This window comes from Drosophila suzukii, chromosome 2R, assembly GCF_043229965.1.
Source record: "Drosophila suzukii chromosome 2R, CBGP_Dsuzu_IsoJpt1.0, whole genome shotgun sequence".
Lineage (NCBI taxonomy): Eukaryota > Metazoa > Arthropoda > Insecta > Diptera > Drosophilidae > Drosophila > Drosophila suzukii.
In genome coordinates this window covers 23,838,784-23,861,595 of record NC_092081.1, presented here as the reverse complement: position 1 = coordinate 23,861,595, position 22,812 = coordinate 23,838,784, and the positions used below count along the sequence as shown (strand labels likewise).

The window sequence follows — 22,812 nt, the reverse complement described above, 5'->3', positions numbered from 1 at the left end:
TGCTGTCCTACACTTCCATTCTGGTCTGGCAACCCCACTAAATTATTTGTTAAAAAGAAAACATGCGCTGCTACTACGAGGAGCTCGAGCTCCAAAGGGACGCCAACGATGGGGACATCAAGACCGCGTACCGCAAAATGGCCCTGCGCTGGCACCCGGACAAGAACCCCGACCGGCTGGCGGAGGCCAAGGATCGCTTCCAGCTGATCCAGCAGGCGTACGAAGTGCTCTCTGACCCGCAGGAACGCTCCTGGTACGACAACCACCGCGAGCAGATCCTGCGCGGCAAGAACTCCGAGTACACGGAGAACAGCCTGGACGTGTTCCAGTACTTCACCAGCTCCTGCTACAAGGGCTACGGCGATGACGAGCAGGGCTTCTACCGCGTGTACACGGAAGTCTTCGTGCAGATCGCCGCGGAGGACATGGAGTTCATGGACGAGGACGACCGGCTGGGGATGGCGCCGGACTTCGGCCACGCGAACAGCAGCTACGAGGAGGTGGTGGGTCCTTTTTACGCCTTCTGGCAGGCCTACAGCACACGCAAAACCTACGAGTGGTTGTGCCCGTACGACGTGCGCGAGATTAAGGAGCGCTTCATCCTGCGCAAGGTGGAAAAAGAGATGAAGAAGATCGTCCAGGCTGCGCGCAAGGAGCGGAACGAAGAGGTAAGGAATTCAAAACTTTTGGGAAAATATCATCTAATCCTCTTCTGAACTCTATTAGGTTCGGAACCTGGTAAACTTTGTGAGAAAGCGTGATCGCAGAGTTCAGGCATACCGGCGCGTGCTCGAGGAACGCGCCGAGGCCAATCGATTAAAGCAGGAGGAGAAGCGCAAGGAGCAGTTGAGAAAGCGCCAGGAGGAACTGGCTGCCGTGAGGGAAAATAAAGTCTTTAACGAGGGCTACGAGGAGCAGCTGAAGCAGTTAGAACAGCAGTACGGCAGTGAGTCGGACGAGTTCACGGATGAAGACGAGGACGAAGAGGACGGCGAGGATTCGGACAACGAAGGTGATCCGGATGCCGAGAAATTCGAAGTGGAATATGTGGACGATCTGTACTGCGTGGCGTGTAACAAGACATTTAAAAACGCCAAGGCGCGTGCAAATCACGAGGAGAGCAAAAAGCACAAGGAGAATGTCGAACGATTGTGCCAAGAAATGGAGGAGGAGGAGGAGGCTTTCAACGACGCATCCCACGAAGACAGTTTGATTGGCGTAGAGGAGGACCTAGAGGAGTTCCAAATCGCTGACGATCAGTTATCCGGCGAAGAGGCACTGAGCGAAGCGGAATCTGCACTCACCAAGCGCAGCAAAAAGAATAAAAAGTCAAGGAAGTCAGCTGCCAAGCCAGCGCAAGAGGAAGTCAGCGATGGCCCAGACGAACCCATAGAGCTGAAGGCAACCAAGAGCGAATCAGAAGACGAAGACTGGAGTAAAGGCAAGAAGGCAGCCAAAAAGAGTAAAAGCAAAAAGTCGTCGGCGAGCAGGGTAAAGCCCGCAGAGCAATCTGCTTCGGAACCCATCCCAAAAGAGGCCAAAGCGACTCCAAGAAGCGGAGATGAAGATCTCGACCCGACCAAGCCGCAACACACTTGCGTCACCTGTAGGCTTGTCTTTGACTCTAAGAATAAGCTGTTTGCCCACCTGAAGAAGACAAACCATGGCGTATATATACCCAAGGCCAAACCAGACGTCGAGAGAAAGCCTCCTGGCAAAGCCAAGGGCAAGCGCAACAAGTAGATCAGAGGGAGAACCCAGCGTCATCTGTATCCATACTGTAGAAAAGTTAGAAGTTTATTTATGCTAATGTTAAAGTTAATTCAAGAATGAAGTTAAGTATGCTCGCTCTAAGTCGGAGATTGTGCTTATTGTGTCCGGAGGCAGCTACGGAATGCAGACCAGTTTGCTGCCCGTCTCCACGCGTCGGCGGACGTGGGAGCGCATATTGGAGGTCTCGGCCTTGAGGCTAATGCCTGCGGCGGCGAATGTGAGGACTATCCCGATGCCTCCGCAGTAAAATGAGATTCCTGTGGGGGGTTAGGGTTAGTTTGCTTCAACGAGGAATTCGTGTCATGTACCTATGCTGCAGTCGGCGGGGTAAAAGGGTTCCGCATCCGGACCGCACAGACGTTGAACTCGGCCAGCACCCCAGCCCATCGGATGCAGGAACAAAGCTAACATCACACTTATTCCTGGAAAGGAAATCTCAATCGACTCCTGTGACATGTCATGGGTTCTTACCTGCCACCACCTGGGCGCAGGCCGTCATGTTGTGGATGCTCTTGCCAAAGGCCGATTGGCGGCAGCAGGTGAGCAGGGTTAGCAGCACAGTTAGCGACATCAGGCTGAATCCCAGCGAGACGAAGAACATGGCCGCCTTCCATTCGGGGGGATAAACGCTGCTATCCGTGGCCAGTCCGTCCAGGTCGAAGCGGCCGCAGTGGAACCCCCCGTCTTGCATCACCTTGCAGCGCGTGTATATGCCCACCGAGGATTGGCGATGCGGGCTGGAGCTGGAATGAAGGCTTTGGGTGGGGCCCACCAGCCACTTGGGCGTGACCAGGGCCACGGCAAAAAGCATGTTCGCCACCAAGGAGCAAAGGAACCATGCCAGACTGGCGCTGGTGATGATAACGTAACACATTTCGAAGCTAGAGATTCGCTGGATTTCACAGATTCAGCGGTCGACCTCGGGCGGTCGTAACGCGTCAGCACTTGCCGGATAGATAATAGACTCTAAGCGCTTCGGCTTTGTCTGGGCACGCACATCCCACACCCACTCCACAATCACCCACCACCACCGCCGCACCACTCGCCACCACCAGCAGCGCGGGGGCCAGAACAGAACTTCCTCCCAGCTGACCAGCCCGAAATGGAATTGTTTATTTTATGCTTTCGCCGTTCGCTGTTATGCGCTTGCCTTCTGCCGTCTGTTTTATGTTATTCACCCCACTCACACGCGCACAGAGGGTGGTTGGGGGGATTGGGGGAGGGCGAGGGCGAGGGAGAGGGCGAAGCGGTAGACCGCCCAGTACGCGGGTCGGTCAAGAACTCAATTCGTAGCTGATGTCGAAGCGAAGAAAGAGAGACGCGCGAAGAAAGAACTCTGCCTCGATGGCGTTTTCGCTAATCCCCCAAGCGGCTATTTGGCAACTTTGTGCCACACTCTGGATGTCTGGATCTAGACTTCCGCTGCGCAGGCGTCGCCGTGTTTCCCTACTCCGTCAACTCTCGTCGACACCGACCGACTGAATGAATGGGGCCCCATTAAAGCCAGCTGCACTCCAGACGGAGCCAGGCCCCAATTGCAGCACTGAAAGAAACGGTACGGCTGAATTCACATTCGTTGTCTATTTGGGAAAGATCCAATAATGTAAGCGGTATCTAATAAAAATATTTAATTTTTATTTAAGGCGATTCTATATTGAATTAACCAATTTAACATGAATTTATTATTTTCTAATAATATAAATTCACAATTCCAATTTATTTTTACCGTGGGTAATCATCCATGTCTTTCAAAATAACGTATATCAGTTTTATAAAATGGCACTCAAAACCCGAACGGTTTTTTTTATTGTTCCTTATTATCGGAATATTTTATAAAACAGGATTAGGATGACTCATACACATACTTCAATTCTTAGCACTCTTGATTCATACTGGGTTCTATCAAGTGCAGTCCAATCTTTTTAATTTCCAACATGTGAAGCTTCATATTTTAATCTACCAGACGTTAAGGAAGTTTGAAAATGTATGTAAAATGTATCTTTGTTAAAACTTTTCCAGTGTGGGCATGCAGATGTGGGCGCCGTCGCCGCAAAATTGAGAGCGTGGAAATCCAGACATTCCAGAATCAGTCCCCAAAGTGCTCTCCCTGGCTCTCTGCACACACGTTCGAGTTGGATTCGATCAGACAACTCCCCACCAAAACCCCACTCTCGCCTCCACCCCGCGATCGAGTGAGTAATGCTCCGTGGGACCCACTCGAACGATGCAAATGCTCTGATCATGTGTAATTCCGATCGAGACGATCTCCGGTCGAGCGGTTATCAGTTGGCCGTCCGCTGGGGGCCATTGCGTCATCCGCACTTTGTTTGTACACAGCGATCGTGACCGAGGCAGTAATGGGATCCGTACACAAATTGCTCCGCCTGCGGAAGGCACTTTCACTCTCACTCTCGTTGCCGGAACAGAATCCGTTGGGCAGATCACTTTTCGGCGACCAAGATGCCACTCCGGATGGTCTTCCTCCAGCTGCTGCTGTGGGCGGTGGCAAAGGGCCACTATTACTACGATTACGGCTATTGGGAGATCAACGAGCCTTCTCCGCTCTGTTCCGACTACGAAATGCTGGTGGTCAACACCCACCAGTGCGTAAGGCGCTGCAACATCGTTTGTCGGGATCGCGTCTGTTTCGAGGACGGACCCTGTCCGTGCGCCGATCATTATCTGTCGGGAAACCCGGACGGAGTTGTTTGTGCCGCAGAGTGCCTGCCCGGATGCACGGAGGCGGGTGGCTACTGTGCTGCTCCAGATCTTTGTGTGTGCCGCAAGGACAGAACCCACTACTTCGATCCCCTGTCCCAAAAGTGCCGCCACAGGGCTGCCCGATTGCTGGACCCCTGTCTCGGGTAAGTTGAATCCTTGTGAGTGGAGTTTGAAGGTTTATATCCTTGGTCTTTCGCAGACGTTGCACCCATGGCACCTGCTCCTCCGACGGTCAGTGCGTTTGTGCCCAGGGCTACGAGTTAAGGGCGAGCTTGCTCCACGGTCAGCAATGCATGCCAGTCTGTGATCAGTGAGTTGGATTGTCCATTTCTAATTTCGCAATCTAACCCCAGAATTTTCCCTCAGCAATTGTGGACCCCAAGCCTACTGCTTCGCTCCCAACTTGTGCGCCTGCCGGCACAAGCACCACCATTATTCCCACAAGGGTATCTGTTCCAGGGACTATTGACCTTGGAAAGTCAGCTGCAAGCTGTTTTAGGTATCGTTGACGTCATCCGGTAGAACTCCCTAGCATTGTAAATGATGTTATAGGTTTAATAAATATTTATTTGAAAAATATATTTTTAAGCATTAAGTTAGGTACAACGATTTCAGTTAAATATGGCGAACTACTTGTACAGCTCAAACTAGATAGATTAGAGCTTAAATAGAGACTGACAAGACAAGCATTACGATTTATTTTGTATGCAAATTTAAAGGAAATCAATAAACGCAAACAAACTTGAAGAAGTGTTGATATCAGTTTAGAAATACTTATCTCTAACTTCAGATTATTATAACATGTCTAGACCAAAATAAAAATCGGTAAGAAAAATGTCTTTCATTAAATTTACCGGTTGGAATGTTAGAGTATTTTCTAGTTCCAAATAAATGCTTAAAATTGAGCAAAAAACTACGAATATATCGCAGTAAACATTTTTATAATCGGAAATAAATGTAAATACTTCAAACTGCTCAAAAGCCATTAGCTTAATTACATTTCAATCTTAAGTCTTCTTTTATAAATAAATAAATTTATAATAATATGGTAAATATGATTAGTCTCAATGGCTTCCGGAAACTGAAGTGCCCCACCTCACCTTTGCAGGGAAAAATTAAGAGAGCGCACTGAAGAGACTGTGTCAACTGGTTTTGTTGTTGCCGCTCCCACCACGCCGAATTACAAAGTGGCTTTGTTATTGTTTATACCAAGTTTATACCAGATCGAACACATGGAAGGCCCGTCGTTATAAAATTGAATTAATTATATATGCAGTATCCGATCGGCACCAGATCGTCAGAGAAACAAGAGCTTGTCGAAGACATGCGTACGTGTTCTCCAGAGGCGTCGCCTGGAATACAAGGGGTCTCAAGCAGGGGTCGAAAATGTATGTTTGCTTACAAAAGTCCCCTTTAACTGATCAGCTGCTTTGTTCCCCGATAAGCCCTGAATTTTAAAGTATTTATGTTTTGCGGGGCCTATCAAAACTGGGGTATTTCAACTGACCCACACCCCGCCTAGAGGGTATTTCTAAGATAGCTAGAGCAAAGAAAGGCAGCGCAGTCCACGGCAGCAGAGGCGGCATTTTTAGCTTTGCGCGTGTGGCGTGCTTTTCTTATACTTGTTGTTGTTCCATGGGAGGCGGGCCTCTTGGCGTTGGCGATGTCGCACAGTGGTAAAACTGAAAATATTTAACTTCGAAGTCCTTAAGAATTAAATTATTATATTGCAAATAAATTCCAGAAAACATGGAATCCCACGTCCAGTTAAGTAAAGGTGTGCTAATGTATGTAAAGTCTTATCCTCTTTAAGTATAAAAAAATGTATAACAAACATTATATTTAGGTTATGTTAGTAATGAATTTAACATTTCAACAAGTTCCACCACTCCAATTCGAAGAGTTCCCCTAAAATTTGGCACCTTCTTTGATTGCCTTACATTTAGAATTCCTAAATTATAATAATCATTAGTCTCTTTCAAAGGAACGTTTCCTACTGTTAATCATCACATAAGTAGACAGCCAAAAAAAACCAGAAAAACGTTATTTTTTTATTTTCGCTTTGTATTTTTATTTTTAATATATTTTTTAAAATTATAATTAATCCATATCAACTAGAACAAGACCAAGAAAAGAAATATAAAACTAGTAAGATGGGTTCCACTGTGCCCGGCAGCAGCAACAACAACAAGGAACAGCGACGGGCGGCAGCAATCGGTTCCGATTGTTCTCCATCGCGTTTCAGTTGGAGTTTTGCTGTCCATCCGCGCGGTTGTATCTTTTCTGGAGCTCCTGTCCTGCGCACCATCTGAATCCCTAAAGAGCTCTTTCTCTTTTGCCGACTGCAGCAATTTGAAATTTTAATTACCTGCAATTCGGTTCGACCAGAAACCAAACGAATCAGGAAAAATGGGCCAAGCAAAGGTAAGCAGAATAGGAAGTGCGGCACACACGGGGAGCAAAATATCGTATATGTATACGCATTATCCTTCGTCCTTGGCAAGTGGGCATCCCCGAAAAAGGAGCGTGGGAAAATCTATGTAGTTTAGCAGTGCATTCTGGATTTGTAACAGGAAGTGTTCTAGTCCAAGCAATGCAATTTGGCAAGCTTGGAGATATTTTATTCAGTTTTGAGTATCAATTTGCGTATGTATGTGTGTTGGCCCCCGTTCTAGGGGTTATGTAAGCGCCCTCGCCAAGATGCTTCGATGCAACCGCATTGATTAAAGGCCGCCTGACGAGCTTTGCGTGATTTCTCCATTTACTGCAATGATTAGGCCGATTTAAGCAATTACTTGTGCACCTAATCACGCGCACATACTCCGATATACAAATACATATGTACTTATATGCCTGATGGAGGTGTAGCTGCTGCGCAGTTTGTGAGACACGCACGACAGCCCCAAAAACGCTATATTGGCAACAATAACCGACTTGGCCATTAAAAAGTAAGTGTGAATGCAGGAAACCGGTTGGGGCCATCCCATCTCTTCCCAGAAAGCGGTTCAGATCTTATAAATAAACGCTGTACAATCACGACGGATGAGCAGACGACGCGTGTGCAGCCTTATCAAGAAGTTGCGGGGGGCTTAGCCAGTGGAAAATATTTAGATCCCCGATAAGCCAGGCGATCAATTGATATTAATAGATCAGACACCAACTACATATATATGCACCACCTGTTTATCAGATCTCTAACCTAACCCCACTTCTCTGTCTCCCCGCCACACCCACCACTCCCACAGAAAGTCTCCTCCGCCCTGAGCAAGCTTTTCGTGTACGGCGCTCTCAAGTACGGACAGCCCAGCAACTCGATCCTGGCCAGCTCCGGCAACGGATACGCAAAGTTCTGGTGCAAGGCCACCACCACCCAGAAGCTGCCGCTGGTGATCGCCACCCGCTACAACATTCCGTTCCTGTTGAACAAGCCCGGAGTGGGCTATTACGTAACCGGGGAGATCTACGAGGTGGACGACCGCATGCTGAATTCCCTGGACAACCTGGAGGACTGCGAGGAGATCTACACGCGCGAGAAGCACGACATGAACATCGGCGTGGGCGAGGGGTGAGAAATAATCAAAGTTGACGTCACTCAGCGATCTGATCTGACCGGATTTCGTATCTTTCAGAACCGTTCCCTGCTGGGTGTACCTCCTGCAGAAGTACCCGGAGAACCTGCTCAGCCTGCGCTACTTGTCCAGCTACGAGAACTCCACTACCCACCCCTACATCATGCGCCACCGCCGCACCCACAAGCATCCGGCCCAGGACGATCTCACCTACGAGGCCCAGAACTAAAGATCTAGACTGTTGTCACCCCATCCCGCTTCACTGGATCATTGGATGTGCTCTGGACAGCGCGGCCACTGATCTTATGTTACCGTAGTTGCATTTCTAGACCGTACCTGCAGACGCAGATGTACTGATCGATATATAGCGCATATATTGGCAAATGATATACACTGATATGTACCATACGCATTATTTAGGTTTTAGCGAACGTAGCTTGTAATTTCATAGTTTTCGACAAACAAAGCAAATAAACTGAAGCAATTCAAAGAAACTCATGGTTCGGATCTCTTACATAAACAAGTCCATATCGAGGTACTGAAACATGATGTCTGGTACTTTTCCACGTCCGATTGTTTTCATTTCTCACTGTGTACAGAAGCAAGTTTCGGTGCGAATGGCGGCAAGAAGAAGAGCGGGCGGGTTACGTCGACTGGGCAATCACAGGCGGAATTGACAGCACAGCGAACGTCATAACTGATACGCCCGGCGGCGGGAAGCGCAGTGGTTATGCTCAGAATGTCGGCGAGGGTCTTTGTTTATGGAACGCTCAAGCGCCAGGAACCCAACCATCATTGGCTGACAAAGAAGGAGAATGGCCAGGCCAGGTTTCTGGGCAGGGGGAAGACGGCGGTGAAGTTTCCCCTGGTAGTGGGCACCCGCTACAACATTCCATTCCTGCTTGCCCGCCCAGGGGAGGGGAACCACATAGAAGGCGAAGTCTACGAAGTGGACCAGGCCATGTTTTCCAAACTAGACGAACTGGAGGACTACCCAGCTTACTATGATCGCGAGGAGCAGGCCATAGTGACAGAGCAGAATGAGTATGCAGGGACCGGGTAACTGCCATATGGGAGCTCTCACTTTCGACACTTCCCGCAGGACTATCCACTGCTGGCTGTACCTGATCCGCAACTTCCCGGAGAAGATGCTGGCCAAGAAGCTGCTGACCTCGTACCACAACACGCCGGAGCAGCCATACAACGAAAAGTCAGTGCGCACCGTTCCGGCCAGAGAAGACCTATCTTACTGACGCATCTCCCGCTTTTGCAGCTACCTGGACAGTTGCCCCGAGGACCTCGCCATGGATGAGTGAGACACGGGAGCTTATAAAAAAGTAACGTTTATAAACGGATTTCAACGCATGGCTATTATTCGTATTCTATTACATTGATTCCATACTTCAAAAATGCAAAACGAAATGAACAATAGTAGTTTGTGGTTTAGGGTAAGAGTAGCAGTGGAGGTATAGATGAATCAAAAAGCCTAGAAAATCTGCATGTGCTGGCGCAGAACCCGTGGATGACTTGAGCTCGGCAGCGGACACTGTGGTAGAAAGCGGTTTCCGTGGCCAGCAACAGCAACGTTGGCAGGAGCTGGACCTAGCTGGCTTCGTCGTCGAGCGACTGGAATCGGTTTGAGGCCGCCACCGGGGCAGTCGTGGACTCCTGGACGCGCTGGAAGCGGCCACCGTGGCGTACTTCTTCGAAGGCGGGTTCGTTTTTCTTCTTGCGCTGTTCCTCCGGACGCGCCGCACTGAGCGTTGGGAAGAACTCGGTGTTGGTGATGTCGGGGGCAGCGCGACGAGGACGCATGGCGCCGCCAATGGAACCACCTCCCAGTCCGCTTCCGGCCTGCTGCTGCAGAGGGATTAGGATTAGACTGGTTCTGGATCGATGGGATCTTAAGACTTACGCTGTAGCGTAGCGCGGGTGAAACGTAGGTCTTGGACGAGGGCTTCTCCACCTCCACGGGCACCGGGATCTGCATCACCTCCTCGGCCGGGATCACCTTCTTCCAGGGTCCGTGCCCGACGCGCTCCTTGTTGGGGTCCGCGTTGTCGTACCCATTGCTGTCCTCATCGTCCTCGTCGTAGTTGCCACCGTCCGGAGCGGAGGAGGGCACCCGAGCGGCCCTCGCCTCGGCGGATTCCTGGGCAGTTCTGGAATGGGCCGAAGAGCTGTAGAGAGTGGGTTTTCGCAACATGCGGGGTCAAAAGAAAGTTCAATGTGTGAAAGTGGCCTTTGTTCGCGCTCTTTGAACGGGTTCTCGGCTTAATGAGGTGAAAACTCACATGGTGCTCAGCTGGCCGATCTTCAGGCCGCTGTAGTCCTTGCGCTGCTCCTCCTCGAACTCCTTCCACTCCTCCTCGACGGGCTGCGGGGTGGTACAACAACAGGCGACCCAGTCACGTAATTAGTGGCCATTGGGCGGCGATTTCACCAGACGCGGACTGATACTCACCGGGGCGGACTCTGGCACCTTGGTGCCGCTGTTCTCGTTTTCGCCTACCACTGCCACGCCGCCAGAGACTGCCTCGGGTTTTTTTGGCTTGACCACTTCACGCTTGACGCCGTCCTCCAAGCTTTTCACCAGCTCGTCGGCGGTCACGAACTTGGTCGTCTTCTTGCCCTTCTTCTTGTCCTTTTTCGCGAAGAAATCGTCCAGTTCGGCCATGGCTTGCAATTAATTATAAATGAATAAAGATTCGCGACAGGAAATTTGGAGAACAACTCTGCACGCCTTTTGTGCCAGGGCTGCGGACTTATCGATAGGCGGGCCAGGGCTGCGGGCTCGGGGGAATTCACAGCGAAATTATGTTTAATTCGTGTTCTAACTAGGTCTTATTTCACTTGATTTCGATTTAGATGTAATTAGTTAAGTCTCTAATCTAGGTAAACGGTGGGTTCCGGGCCTTTCTTGTAAATAACACACCGATACATTTAGCATGAAATCGATAGTCCTACCGTTGCCGGGCTTTTCAAATCCACAGTGGCGAACTATTGATTTATGGGATAGTATTGCCAATACTCGGGTGGCGGACTTTTCAAACACAAAGCCACAACGGAACTGAACGAAATTAATTTTTTGCAACAATATTGGCAATATGCATAATTAACGTGTGCAAAAATCACAGGAAAGACTCTGAATTGATTACCTATTTTCGCGACATTGGGCAACGAGCTATTTGCATAGGAGATTGATAACCACCTAATTAAGTCAAACAAAGTGGAAACCACCGCGGCGGTGGCTGCGAATGCAAAGCTGGACCATTGTGTAATGGAAACGGAGTCTGCGACTAATTTTGCATCCATAATGATGCCAATATGTCTAATCCAAATCAAAGCGACGGAGCCACTTAAGTTGTCCAAATTGCGGAGCTAATTGTCCCCAAATATGCTTAAGTGTTCCTGGGATTCGCATGTTGTTTGGCCCCAACCGCACCTAAGAGCCCGAAAGATAACTATTTGGCCCAGTACTCGGCCCAGTCCCAGGCTCTTGGGCCAGACAGGCAGTTCCGCCTAGATTAGCCAAGCTAATAGATATTTATGTCTGTACCAACACCTACCCGGCCAAGCCAGTGGTTTTCGCTTCGTTTCGCCTGGGTTTGCCACATCCCAGATCGCGGCCAACCCACTCCGCAACCCATTCATATTGACAGCCACCGGGCTGGTCGCGTTCAGTCTTCTTTCGAGCGTCGCAGCGTGCACATCGGGTCTATCCCCCAAGCCATCTCCATTTCGATACAATTCGCTTCGATTCGATTCGAGCCGACCCGATCCGAACCGCTATAGTCTCGCATTAATTCGCGTGCGCGAGCTACGAGTTGATACAAATATCGCAAGTGTTTTAATTGAGGAGAATCCCAAGCACTCGAGGTAATTGAAACACTTGACTGCGCCAAAATGTTCGCTGGTGTCCAGCCCTTGCACTCCGACATCATCTCGACCAGCGGCTCTTCCTTGCCTTTTTTGATTGCCGTATTGTCTTCGGCCGACCACTTTTCGGGGCAATTAGGCTGCAATTCGAGGCATTTACCTGCCCAGCGAAGCATTTAATTGGGCATTATAAAAGCCAGCCCCTCTAGATTCGTATCGCAATCAAGAGCCTGTCCTACTGAGTCTACGTGCGAGATACGCTCGTGAACCCGCGTCTGTGTCAGGGTCGTGTCATGACCTGGACAGGCGATACTTCAAATTTTCCGCTACGAGTTCCGTGATTTTGCCTGGCCCTTTGCATATATTTGAGCCTCGGATCACTGTAAGTTTTGTGTGTCGGGGCTTCATCTCATTTGTATCAATGCTGATCGAATACAAAGGCTATTTACATACTGAGGGGGTTTTTTTTTATTTAAATCTTTCGTGAGACTTCGCGACCAAAGGCCAAATGGGCAATGGAATGGAAGAATTGCCAAACATTTAAAATTTGTTCGATTTCATGGTTTAATGTCTCAGCCTCAAGTGGCTTTCTTAATGATCCTCCACGCAGCCATCTCAATCTTACGGCACTCGGAGCCCCGAAAAGGGGTCAGTGAGTCGTCCGACGGCAGTCAGTCAATCGCAATCACAGACACGCCGTTGCATTGGCTTTATTAACTGCAGACAGATTGGGGGCTGCACTTTGCATTGGAAAATTTTAATGGCCCCCATCATCGTTAGCCAGTTCTGAGGTCGCAATCGAATTGCAACAACAAAATACTACTTGGGCTAAAAAATAGCAATATGTAAACAAGAGGAACACACCATCGATAAACACAGCCACATACAAGCTAATTAAAGATTCGAAAATGTTTCTACTTACAACTGCCATACCGGTTTGGGCTCTAATAAAAATATGACAAACCGGAGGGGGAAAAAATAAAATAATATAAAGAGTCTTGACGTTTTGAATAGGGTCATTTTTTGCCCTTACGCAATACCTTAAGAGCTTTAAAAATACACTCGCCAATTGCGGGGAAGGTAAAATTGAAGTGAACACATTTTAGATTGGAAAAGGTTGTATGCTTCATAAGTGCGATTCGCTTTAACATACTGTATCCATTAACCATTATGCCAAAAGAATACAAAAAAGACAGGAGTTAACATATGGCAAAGTGCCTAAGATCTTCTTAACTATTAAAATAGTTCACTTCTTCATGATTGATTAAATTTGAAGAGTTTAGTTACAGTTCGCTGACTCCCCTTCAGCTTTCTCCTCTTCCGCCTCTATATGGATCAAGTTCGTTGCCTAAGTCTTTCGTTTGCACTCAACCAAATGAAGCTTCGTTGTTTTAGGTTCAGTTCCAGCAAAGTGGTGTGTTATGCTCATGGCTTCGGGTTTGACAACTTGGCCGACCCGGCTCTCAAAATTTGGCTCAATGTGTGTATTCCGAGGCTTGCATAAGTGCAAGCGATCTGAGGTTGTTTCTCGGACTGTGGCGCTGGTCTTGCTGTTTTCACACATTCGGCGGACGCGTTTTAATTGGCCATAAAGCCAAATCCAAAAACTGGGGCTAAGTAACAAGCCCCAGAAAAGGCGGACGCCAAGAGACGAAGGAGAAACCTCCTACAGCTATGTAGATTAGACTGTGTAGTTCAAGGTGCAGTGGAGGTGCAGCGTCATGCTTCCTTGCGATTTCCATCTTCGCCAGCTGTGCTCTGCCGGTAGAGGTAAACACTCGCTGATGAAGATACAGTAATGGATATGGTTATGACTGGGCGGGGTGCGTCACACAGAATAAATAGGTAAACAAACACGTCCGCTCGGTCTTGCGTGAAATGTCATGACATGGCCAAAGTGCACGGCACAGCCACAGTCGGAGATTGCGCGCAGATGTGGCCAACTGTAACGCGGCTGCAATCGAAGCCATCCGCATGCAGATTGGGCAACGAATACTTGCAACAATCCCCGACTGGTGGAGGGGGCGATAAAAAGCCAACCTGGCTGGCGTGCTGGACGGGTTCGATGCCAGCTACCAGCTACCAGCAACCCCCGGCCGTTGCATAAGCCTGCAAAGAAATGCGAATCCACAGGCGCAATCGAAAATCCAAATAGAAACCGAAAGTCCAATGGAAACCAGTTTGCGGCAGGTTCAGCTCGCTGCTTCCAACTCGGTCTCCAGATGTGGCAAGAGGGGCACGCGTGGCCAGAATGAGCCCCAGTTTTTCCAGCACCACTTGCGCCACTCGCCAATCACTAGTTTTTCCTTTGACTGGTTTTCGCTTTCCCGGAATGCTTCTTGCGCCACTCCGATACGCCGTTCCCATTCCCAATCCCCAGAAGGTGTGCTAATGCAGCCCCATGCCCCCTCTCTTTGCAGCCAAGATGACGGTGGATTTGTCGCCCGTGCAGGAGTACTACAAGGACAAGACGATCTTCATCACTGGAGCGTCCGGGTTCATGGGCAAGGTGCTGCTGGAGAAGCTGCTCTACTCCTGCCACTCGCTCAAGGAGGTGATCATCATCTGCCGCCCGAAACGCGGCAAGGCTCCCGAGACGCGTCTGGAGGAGATGTTCAAGCTGCCCATCTTCCAGCGCATCAAGGACGAGCGTCCGGAGATGCTCAAGAAGGTGACCATTTACCAGGGAGACGTTACCTTTGACCGTAAGTAGAGAACACAGGGCCATCCTTTTATCAAGAGACTTCAGCACCTACTGCCGTCCATTTCCAGAGCTGGGCCTGAGCGGGGAGAGCCTGAAGCACGTGACCGAGAGCACCAACATCGTGTTCCACATGGCGGCCACACTCAAGCTGGAGGGCAACCTTCGAGACGCCATCGACATGAACTTGCTGGGCACCCGGCGCGCCCTCAACGTGGCCAAGGAGATGAAGCAGCTAGAGGCCTTCGTCCACCTGTCCACGGCCTTCTGCAACTGCGACCAGGAGGTGATGTACGAGAAGGTGTACGAGTTCCCGCACAAGCCCGAGGACCTTATGCGCCTGGCCGAGTGGATGGACGTGAAGACCCTGGACGCCATCACACCGGATCTGCTCAAGCCGCACCCAAACACCTACACCTACTCGAAGCGCCTGGCGGAGCTCCTAGTGCGGGACCACTACGAGTCCATGCCCGTCATCATCGCCCGTCCCAGCATCGGTAAGTGACCTTTCGGGCACGAACCCCATCCCTGTGTTGCCCCTCCGTGTTGCTTTCTTGCTTCGATTTACTCGAGTCGTTAATGCCCGACGCCTCCGGCTGGGGGTCTGCTTGCTTGCTTGGTGGCCAGCTGCGCTGGAGTCGAAATGGAGACTGCAATTGGGCAGCCGCCAGTCTCCCCTCTGCTAACTAATCATGCGCCTTCGCTTAAATCGCCTGTCTATGTATGTGTCTATGCTGCTTATTATTTATTTCTTTTTCGGCCACCTGGCGACTTTTGGCTGCCTGCGATGGCAGTCAATTAAACTTTTCTATTAGCAGTTTTTGGCCAACTTGAAAGGTCGTTATTTATAGGAAATAGAGAAACTATCGGGCAGAAACCTGTTAGCGCGGCATGATGCAAATCTGCAAAACCAAACACTTTTTAATTAAAACCGTGGGGTAGCTCAATAGTGGGGTATAGTATTTTCGGTCATAATGGCAGACTTATGTAGAATACCTAACAGTTATATTCTGTCTGAATGAAAAGCAATCTTAGTTTACGAGTATTAAAATGAACAGTTTTTTACGATCTACACTCTTACAAATATTCACCGAGAACTTAAAAATTGTTTTACTCCTATTAGAAGAAGTAACATTTTGTTTTGTAAATATATTTGATCATTTACAAAGGTGCCTGAAAATGCAATTTACAGTCTTGACATGGGTAAAAGAGGAGTCTATTTAAAAGAAACTGTAGTTTGTTTTGTTGAGTGCAGAAGTACATTTCAGTAAATGTAGTAAGTCTTTGAAGTCCCGATTAAACAACTCGGTTAGGGGTAGGCTTGTAAATAGGTATTTCCGCTGACAGTTTCCGCCAAACTTATCTAATAATAGGCTAGCTTTATAGTGAAATCGGGAGGAGCAGATAGATGATTCGCTTGATGCAGGGCGGGATCAAGGCAGTGGTGACCCGCTTAGCTTGGCAAATAACCAATAAACACAGTCAATATGGAGGCTTGCTAACTAGCGAGCAAAGTTCCGCAGAGTTCGCGGATTTTAGCAGATCTTAGGAGATTTTAGCAGATGGTAATGAATGTATTTTGGGGAGAGGGCTGCTTTGGTGCTAGTCCTAAGCCGCTTCTTGCCGCCTACCGCTAATTCGTCCAGTGTTTTACGCTTTCCGTGTGTTTTATGACATCGCCACCGGTTCGATCTCGCGCCCTTCTCTCTGGGGCGGGCTCACTCGCTTGCCTCTTAATACGAACACCGCACATGAACCACAGCAGCAGCAATACAGATCCGAGCAAGCTACAACCGCCAACAACCTCCACAGTGCTTGAAAAGAAAAAGTCCGATTAAATACATACCCATAGTTCGGCACAAGACATTGCTTAAAACAACAAACCACATCAACCACTGCACACAAACGCCGTCGTCATTGACCAAAAAGTTCAATGAGCATGCAATGAAAACAGAAGAAGACAGAAACTGCAACCAGCCCCCGCTTACCCCCGCCTCTGCATCCGCATCAGCTTGATCCCCGGAAGAGAGGAGGAGTCCAATCTCCGCCAGACTGAAATCAACTCCCGTCCGCCCAGTGTCGCCGTCGGCGTACGAGCCCGTTCCAGGATGGGTGGACAACCTGAACGGACCCACTGGTCTGATGGTCGGTGCCGGGAAGGGCGTCATTCGCTCCATGCTGATCGACACGCGCCACCTCTCCGAGGTGATACCGGTGGACTATGCCATCAATGGACTGTGCGTGATTCCCTACCAGATCGCCAAGATGACGGTACGGCCGGTGGAGGTGCCGGTGTACAACATCACGTGCGCTGACCACCGGAAGATGCAGTGGGGCGAGGTGATCGAAATGAGCAAGGAGATTGGGTACCGCTACCCGATGGAGGCAGGCCTCTGGTATCCGGACGGATGCATCACCACCAACAAGCTGCACCACAACATCAACGTGCTGCTCTTCCACTGGCTGCCCGCCTACTTCATCGACTTCATCCTGCTGCTGCTGGGCCAGAAGCGATTGTAAGTGGCGGCGAGGTCACAGTCACAGATCCTGACCTTTTCTCCCTAGCATGATCCGTGTCCAGAACCGCATCTCGGTGGGCCTCGAGGTTCTGCAGTTCTTCACGATGCGCGCCTGGTTTTTTAAGTCGGACGCCTACTCCTCGCTCTGGGACATGCTGAACGAGGCGGACAGGAAAAAGTACGTAAGGCGAGGGTAGCGGAGCTACTAAGTTGAGTTGAGACTAAATGCAAACCCCTGATCCCACCCAAAAGCTTCAATATGGACATGGATCCCGAGGAGACCGTCCCCATGTACATTGAGTCGTGTGTCCAGGGAGGGCGGCAGTACCTGATGAAGGAGTCGCCCGACAGCCTGCCGCGTGCCCGGCTCCAGCTGAAGCTGTAAGCGAGCCCCGCCCCCAGGTCCCAGAACTCAGATCCCTGATCTCAGAGCACTCCCCTCCTTTCATTTGTAGAATGTACATCTTGGACCGCGTGTGCAAGACGGTTATCGTTGGATCGCTGTGCTACTGGACCTACGGTTTGGTGGCACGTCTCCTGGGCGTCTGAGGTGACCCAGAGACCCGGTGACCTAGTGACCTGGTGACCCGGACCACTTCCAATTCATTTTCGCGCACTTTTCAATCAATCTCCGCTTAGATTCGCTTTGGGGCACAACTCCGGGGCTCTCGACGAGAGGCCTCGGACCTGGTTTTCATTTCTACTTTAAGTGATTATCTATGTTATATGTGAAAATAAAAAGTCTGCGTACTTAGCTTATGTGTCTGTGCTTCAAGTGTCCAAGTGTTGATCCAGTGCAGAGGACCATCCGCTCGCGAGACTACACGAACAACACAAACAGAACTACACAGAACACTGATGAAAGTCACACTCTATACCCAATTATTCTAAATTCGCACACTCATCTTTGGCTAAGACCTAATCCCAATCACACCCACACCATACACACATTAACACACATAAACCGGCTTCGGTGACCATCATCCTGGGCTCGTGGTATGTAGACTGGTATCACCTGGAGTGCCGATCGAACGTCTTTTAGTAAACCCCTCTTCCATTTGCCCCCTAGTCTCCCCAGCTGCCTACGAGCCGCTGCCCGGATGGGTGGACAACCTGAACGGACCGACTGGCCTGATGATCGGGTGCGGCAAGGGCGTGATCCGGTCCGTCCTGGTCAACCAGAAGAACAAGGCCGAGGTGATTCCCGTGGACTATGCCATCAACGGACTGATCGTCATACCCTACGAGTTCAACAAGCAGGCCAAGCGTCCTGCCAACGTACCCGTTTACAACGTCACCAACGCGGACCACAGGAAGATGACCATGGGCACTGTGGTCGAGATGAGCAAGCGCATCAACAAGCAGATCCCCTTCAACGCCGGCCTCTGGTACCCGGACCCCTGCGTCACCACCAACCATTACTACCACAACTTCAACGTGGCCCTGTTCCACTGGCTGCCCGCCTACTTCCTTGACTTCCTGATGCTGATCCTTGGCCAGAAGAGATTGTAAGTTGTGGCACTTAAAATGCGATCGTATGCCCTTCACATCCTCCTCTCTTTTCCTAGCATGCTGAGGGTGCAGGAGAAGATCTCCACGGGTCTGGGTGTACTGCAGTTCTTCACTCTCAATGCCTGGTGCTTCCGCTCGGACAACTACGCCTCGCTGTGGAGCAAACTCAACGAGGAGGACAAGGCTATGTAAGTGTAGATGCATTTTGATACGATTTATGGTAAACACTTCCCCCTTCCGTAAAGCTTTAACATGAACATGAACACCAAGGACACCGAGGAGGAGTACATGATTGAGTGTGCCAAGGGCGCCCGCAAGTTCATTCTCAAGGAGAAGGAGGAAGATATTCCCAGGGCGCGCGTGCACATGAATATGTGAGTCGGGTAAAAAACTCTGGCAATAGCCAATTGACGTGGGCCTTTGATTTCTTCCAGCCAATGGGTCGTGGACATTGTGTGCAAAACGCTGATCGTGGGACTGTTCTTCTACTACCTCCTCAAGTGGACGGGGGTGCTGGCTTTATTCTGAGTCCAGTTCCCGATGGACTCACATTGGTTTGGTGGTCACAGGCATTTATTTAGTCACTTAGCTTAGTTGTAGTTACGCATATTCGAGGTTTTGATTCCAAATAAATATGACCCTAGGTTGTTGAACTTACGCATATGGCACCTGCCCCGTGTTTCTCTCCCCCTACTTTCTCACCAAGGGTCGACTTTGCGGGCTTACCTGACGTCTTCTTTGTTCTCCCAGTAACTCCAGCTGTTGCTGAGCCCCTGCCAGGTTGGGTGGACAATATGAACGGGCCCACGGGCGTCCTAATTGGCGCCGGCAAAGGAGTCATCCGATCCATGATCTGCAATGGCGAACTCAAGTCTGAAGTAATACCCGTGGACATCGCCATCAACGGCCTGATATTGCTGCCGTACCACAACAGTCTCGCAGAAAAGAGGTAAATCTCACAGATGTCATCCATATCAATATGATGCATTGCTTTCGTCGCAGACCTCTTCAGGTACCAGTCTACAATCTAACCGTGGACGATGCCAAAAAACGCACTTGGAAATGGATCATGGATGTGGGTCGCGAATTGGGCATTAAGTACCCCTTTGAAGTTGGGCTCTGGTATCCCGACGGGAACATGACCTCCAGCAAATTCTACCACACCATTTGCATCATCCTGTTTATGTGGCTGCCAGCCTACCTTATCGACTTTCTACTCCTGATCTTCGGACAGCGACGCTTGTAAGATCTTTAAGAGAAGTGAAGTGGCGGAAGTAATTAGTCCATGATCGGCTTGTCTCCTTTTATTTCAGTATGATTCGGGTGCAAACGAAAATAGCCGTGGGTCTGGAGGTGCTGCAGTTCTTCACAACGCGAAATTGGGACTTTAAGTCCACACACTTTGATCAGATTTACAAGGAACTAAGTGTAACGGATCGAAGAACGTAAGCAGTAGCCCTTCTATTATGTACTTAATATTTCTAAAGCAACATTTTCTCCGGGTAGATTTAAGATCAACACCAACGATGTCGACGACTATGAGTACATGAAAGTCAGCATTCTGGGGGGACGTCAGTATGTGATGAAGGAACCTTTGACCTCATTGCCCAAATCCCGCATACAATTAAGATTGTAGGTATTTTCTGACCACCACCAACACCTTTAACCAATCTTGCTTTAATTCAGCATGTATGTCCTGGACCGCATTTGCAAAACGATGATCATTTCTGGCCTGTTATACTGGGCTTCTCAAAAACTAGGAATCCTCGATTTGGTTCGAAATGGAGTGCAGTCTAGTAAATGAGGATTCGCTTTATATGAACACGTTTTTAATTATTGTACCTTTATGTTCACGTGCCCTTGCAAGGTTTATTTTGTAAATCAGGTCAAATATATTCAGGTGTTTTGTATACGTTGACTTGTTTTTGCAAGTCGTGTTAATTGTAAAATAAAATAAATAAAAACTGCATTAACTTTTAGTGACAATAAAAGGGAAGCCGTTGTATAATAAGTATAATTTTTGCACTGCTTGGTGTCCAGTCACAGTAAATAAAAAAAGAGAACACGCTATTGTCGATGGCCTCGGCTATCAGATACCCGTTTACTCAGCTAAAGGGAGTGCGAGGAAGATACACAAACAATTATTTTTTAAGGGACATGAACGACCACTGGGTACAAATATTAGAAATATTGTTTTAAAACAAATGCAATTTTAAAAAAAGGAGCTGATAGTTAATCACTTTTATGGTTGACTTATTTTTCCAAAAGCCAATCGGTTAGTCTTAAAGTTAAATGTTCATAAGGGCCTTGGAACAATCAAATTATATAAAATGTTCATAGAGCGAAATACAATATTATTTGACTGTATGCAGACTTATGTCAAAGTGATATGTTTGAATTTTAACAGTGGGAAAATTGTAAGATGATATCTAAGGTGTAAGGCTACGACGCCCCCAACCACTGTTTATCAGTAACTTGCTTACATTCTTTATACATTCATAGGATTCACCAGCACCAGGTAGGCAATGTTATCCTGTAAAAAATAAAACTATCGGTTTTCTATTTTATTTACAGTCCGATTAGGCAACAACCACTGTTTATCACTAACTTGTTCACATTCTTTATACATTCATCGGATCCACCAGCACCAGGTAGGCAATGTTATCCTGTGAAAAATAAAACTATCAGATTTCTATTTTATTTAGAATCCTATTATGTTTTTGGCGCACCTTAATAAGCTCGATTTTAGCTAGAAGTCTGCGGGGGTTAACCAGACTGAAAAAGTAGGCTTTCAGAAGGTTAAAGCTAATCGTCTCGGCTAATGGTCCTGATCAAGAACATATATACTTTATGGGGTCGAAAACGCTTCCTTCTACCTGTTACATACTTTACGACGAATGATTATACCATTTTACTGTACGAGTAAAAAGCTAAGAAAAAATCGAATTTTTGTCAAAAGTTCAAAATCTTATATTTCACCCAAAAAAATTAGGAATTTTGAATACCATAGCGCGAAATAATTTTAGAGTAAGGAATGCCATACACCGTTGAACTCGTTGTTAAATTCCCTATCGATTGGAAATGAAAACAGCAAGCTTTAATTTTTGAAGATTTTCTGCAATATGAACATGAACATATTTTATGCCAACATCTAGGCGCTTTAGGAATTTAAAATAGAATTTTCTTGACGAAAATGATCTGCACTTCCGAGTCTAACGGCTAATTTCTTGCTCTTTGACACCAGGGCAACATAATCCGTAGCAGGTGGCTGCTGGGCGCTAACATTTTCTTACTGGAAGTCAACCGTTAGTTTAGAATAAGCAGACTAGAGGTGGGCAATCGCTTGATCGGCAACAAAGCCCCCACATATTTTGATGTGACCCACCTCTAGATAGGCCTTAAAAACTAATCGTTGGCCACCTACTAAATTTCCTGTTCACCTGGTGTTTGAAATTGAAAAATAGCTAGTTTACTTTAGTAAATTAAAAGGATCCGTAACATATTTTCTGTCAAAATGCTGGATTTATGGCTCTCAGACACCAGGCAAACAGAAAACTTAGCAGGTGACAGCTGGTAGCTAAAAATGAACTTAAATAACTGTTCACTTTCAAAATGGCGGCCCTTTCCATATTTCCCCTTCCCCTACTGACCAATAGGAATCTATCACCGTGGGAAACAACCGTTAGTCGAGAACAAAGCGCAGATTAGAGATGCTCTACTATGGCCGTTTCACGAGCTTGTCACGATATGCACGAAATAAAAGTGAAATCCTATGCATTTGCATAGCCCGTGCCAAAAGTAAGCAGTCACGAGGGCATCTCCAATTAGCTTCGATTAAACAAATCAGCTGATCGTTTCTCCACCTGCTAAACGTTTATGTTCGCCTGGTGTCTGAATTTAAGTAATCTAGAAATTGGACAATTTTCTCTACAAGCAAATAACGTATTTTGGATTTATAATTTCTATTGAAGTTTTAATTTAATTGTAGGAGATTTTGATTAAATTTTTCGGGCATCTAAACTGTGGGCGCCGCCTTTTCGCTTCTAGAATACAAATTGTAACATTAATGTATTGGTTTCGTCAATACCTACTGATTAACTTTAAAAATTGGAACGCCCACAAAACTAAAACAAAAGTT

General features: G+C 48.1%; 8 protein-coding genes and 1 long non-coding RNA gene across 10 annotated transcripts; 6 read left to right on the top strand and 3 right to left on the bottom strand.

Moving 5' to 3' along the window:
* The first annotated feature begins 21 nt into the window (after nt 1–21).
* On the top strand, nt 22–1,854 carry LOC108009108 (dnaJ homolog subfamily C member 21). The gene is made up of 2 exons (XM_017073178.4): nt 22–668; nt 727–1,854. The coding sequence occupies exons 1-2, from the start codon at nt 63–65 to the stop codon at nt 1,741–1,743; spliced, it is 1,623 nt and encodes a 540-aa protein (XP_016928667.2). The 5' UTR covers nt 22–62; the 3' UTR covers nt 1,744–1,854.
* Nucleotides 1,777–3,256, bottom strand: LOC108009110 (LHFPL tetraspan subfamily member 2 protein). Its single transcript, XM_017073181.4, has 3 exons — nt 2,245–3,256; nt 2,082–2,195; nt 1,777–2,030 (listed from the first exon to the last, which is right to left on the bottom strand). The coding sequence occupies exons 1-3, from the start codon at nt 2,645–2,647 to the stop codon at nt 1,888–1,890; spliced, it is 660 nt and encodes a 219-aa protein (XP_016928670.1). The 5' UTR covers nt 2,648–3,256; the 3' UTR covers nt 1,777–1,887.
* Nucleotides 3,240–5,474, top strand: LOC108009111 (wnt inhibitory factor 1). The gene is made up of 4 exons (XM_036813014.3): nt 3,240–3,376; nt 3,793–4,637; nt 4,694–4,804; nt 4,861–5,474. Exons 2-4 carry the CDS (start codon nt 4,234–4,236, stop codon nt 4,961–4,963), a joined length of 618 nt encoding a protein of 205 aa, XP_036668909.2. The 5' UTR covers nt 3,240–3,376; nt 3,793–4,233; the 3' UTR covers nt 4,964–5,474.
* Nucleotides 5,475–6,721: 1,247 nt separating this feature from the next.
* Nucleotides 6,722–8,557, top strand: Tina-1 (Troponin C-akin-1). Its single transcript, XM_017074723.4, has 3 exons — nt 6,722–6,918; nt 7,740–8,059; nt 8,124–8,557. Exons 1-3 carry the CDS (start codon nt 6,904–6,906, stop codon nt 8,290–8,292), a joined length of 504 nt encoding a protein of 167 aa, XP_016930212.1. The 5' UTR covers nt 6,722–6,903; the 3' UTR covers nt 8,293–8,557.
* Nucleotides 8,558–8,707: 150 nt separating this feature from the next.
* Nucleotides 8,708–9,492, top strand: LOC108009963 (putative gamma-glutamylcyclotransferase CG2811). The gene is made up of 3 exons (XM_017074724.3): nt 8,708–9,107; nt 9,166–9,273; nt 9,337–9,492. Exons 1-3 carry the CDS (start codon nt 8,794–8,796, stop codon nt 9,377–9,379), a joined length of 465 nt encoding a protein of 154 aa, XP_016930213.2. The 5' UTR covers nt 8,708–8,793; the 3' UTR covers nt 9,380–9,492.
* On the bottom strand, nt 9,391–10,831 carry LOC108009961 (protein CDV3 homolog). Of its 2 annotated transcripts, none has more exons than XM_017074721.4 (4): nt 10,528–10,831; nt 10,358–10,440; nt 9,979–10,243; nt 9,391–9,923 (listed from the first exon to the last, which is right to left on the bottom strand). In XM_017074721.4, exons 1-4 carry the CDS (start codon nt 10,738–10,740, stop codon nt 9,666–9,668), a joined length of 819 nt encoding a protein of 272 aa, XP_016930210.1. In that variant the 5' UTR covers nt 10,741–10,831; the 3' UTR covers nt 9,391–9,665. The 2 variants fall into 2 exon arrangements, with proteins under 2 accessions (XP_016930210.1, XP_016930211.1); XM_017074722.4 differs by having other exon boundaries at nt 9,979–10,225; nt 10,528–10,830.
* Nucleotides 10,832–11,738: 907 nt separating this feature from the next.
* LOC108009839 (fatty acyl-CoA reductase 1) lies at nt 11,739–19,331 on the top strand. The gene is made up of 12 exons (XM_070994778.1): nt 11,739–11,942; nt 14,363–14,647; nt 14,715–15,140; nt 16,721–17,159; nt 17,209–17,340; nt 17,415–17,543; nt 17,618–17,705; nt 17,802–17,871; nt 18,232–18,670; nt 18,731–18,862; nt 18,920–19,048; nt 19,109–19,331. The coding sequence occupies exons 2-12, from the start codon at nt 14,368–14,370 to the stop codon at nt 19,200–19,202; spliced, it is 2,358 nt and encodes a 785-aa protein (XP_070850879.1). The 5' UTR covers nt 11,739–11,942; nt 14,363–14,367; the 3' UTR covers nt 19,203–19,331.
* Nucleotides 19,332–19,468: 137 nt separating this feature from the next.
* Nucleotides 19,469–20,310, top strand: LOC139352187 (putative fatty acyl-CoA reductase CG5065). The gene is made up of 4 exons (XM_070994777.1): nt 19,469–19,623; nt 19,677–19,916; nt 19,988–20,119; nt 20,181–20,310. Exons 1-4 carry the CDS (start codon nt 19,469–19,471, stop codon nt 20,308–20,310), a joined length of 657 nt encoding a protein of 218 aa, XP_070850878.1.
* Nucleotides 20,311–20,671: 361 nt separating this feature from the next.
* On the bottom strand, nt 20,672–22,701 carry LOC118876980 (uncharacterized). The gene is made up of 3 exons (XR_005013919.3): nt 21,404–22,701; nt 21,283–21,340; nt 20,672–21,207 (listed from the first exon to the last, which is right to left on the bottom strand). It is a non-coding gene; the product is annotated as an uncharacterized lncRNA (long non-coding RNA).
* Nucleotides 22,702–22,812: the final 111 nt, after the last annotated feature.

Excerpts from the sequence above, each read along its gene's own strand:
- LOC108009108 (XM_017073178.4), top strand. The coding sequence starts at position 63 with ATGCGCTGCTACTACGAGGAGCTCGAGCTCCAAAGGGACGCCAACGAT. Across the intron at positions 669-726 it reads GCAAGGAGCGGAACGAAGAG|GTTCGGAACCTGGTAAACTT; the intron begins GTAAGGAATTCA and ends GAACTCTATTAG.
- LOC108009110 (XM_017073181.4), bottom strand. The coding sequence starts at position 2,647 with ATGTGTTACGTTATCATCACCAGCGCCAGTCTGGCATGGTTCCTTTGC. Across the intron at positions 2,196-2,244 it reads CTGCGCCCAGGTGGTGGCAG|GAATAAGTGTGATGTTAGCT; the intron begins GTAAGAACCCAT and ends TTTCCTTTCCAG. Across the intron at positions 2,031-2,081 it reads CCCCGCCGACTGCAGCATAG|GAATCTCATTTTACTGCGGA; the intron begins GTACATGACACG and ends AACCCCCCACAG.
- LOC108009111 (XM_036813014.3), top strand. The coding sequence starts at position 4,234 with ATGCCACTCCGGATGGTCTTCCTCCAGCTGCTGCTGTGGGCGGTGGCA. Across the intron at positions 4,638-4,693 it reads TTGCTGGACCCCTGTCTCGG|ACGTTGCACCCATGGCACCT; the intron begins GTAAGTTGAATC and ends GGTCTTTCGCAG. Across the intron at positions 4,805-4,860 it reads TGCATGCCAGTCTGTGATCA|CAATTGTGGACCCCAAGCCT; the intron begins GTGAGTTGGATT and ends ATTTTCCCTCAG.
- Tina-1 (XM_017074723.4), top strand. Across the intron at positions 8,060-8,123 it reads AACATCGGCGTGGGCGAGGG|AACCGTTCCCTGCTGGGTGT; the intron begins GTGAGAAATAAT and ends CGTATCTTTCAG.
- LOC108009963 (XM_017074724.3), top strand. The coding sequence starts at position 8,794 with ATGCTCAGAATGTCGGCGAGGGTCTTTGTTTATGGAACGCTCAAGCGC. Across the intron at positions 9,108-9,165 it reads ATAGTGACAGAGCAGAATGA|GACTATCCACTGCTGGCTGT; the intron begins GTATGCAGGGAC and ends CACTTCCCGCAG. Across the intron at positions 9,274-9,336 it reads GAGCAGCCATACAACGAAAA|CTACCTGGACAGTTGCCCCG; the intron begins GTCAGTGCGCAC and ends CCGCTTTTGCAG.
- LOC108009961 (XM_017074721.4), bottom strand. The coding sequence starts at position 10,740 with ATGGCCGAACTGGACGATTTCTTCGCGAAAAAGGACAAGAAGAAGGGC. Across the intron at positions 10,441-10,527 it reads AGGTGCCAGAGTCCGCCCCG|CCCGTCGAGGAGGAGTGGAA; the intron begins GTGAGTATCAGT and ends ACCACCCCGCAG. Across the intron at positions 9,924-9,978 it reads CACCCGCGCTACGCTACAGC|CAGCAGGCCGGAAGCGGACT; the intron begins GTAAGTCTTAAG and ends ATCCCTCTGCAG.
- LOC108009839 (XM_070994778.1), top strand. The coding sequence starts at position 14,368 with ATGACGGTGGATTTGTCGCCCGTGCAGGAGTACTACAAGGACAAGACG. Across the intron at positions 17,341-17,414 it reads AACGAGGCGGACAGGAAAAA|CTTCAATATGGACATGGATC; the intron begins GTACGTAAGGCG and ends CCCACCCAAAAG. Across the intron at positions 19,049-19,108 it reads GCGCGCGTGCACATGAATAT|CCAATGGGTCGTGGACATTG; the intron begins GTGAGTCGGGTA and ends GATTTCTTCCAG.
- LOC139352187 (XM_070994777.1), top strand. The coding sequence starts at position 19,469 with ATGAACGGGCCCACGGGCGTCCTAATTGGCGCCGGCAAAGGAGTCATC. Across the intron at positions 19,624-19,676 it reads AACAGTCTCGCAGAAAAGAG|ACCTCTTCAGGTACCAGTCT; the intron begins GTAAATCTCACA and ends CTTTCGTCGCAG. Across the intron at positions 20,120-20,180 it reads AGTGTAACGGATCGAAGAAC|ATTTAAGATCAACACCAACG; the intron begins GTAAGCAGTAGC and ends TTCTCCGGGTAG.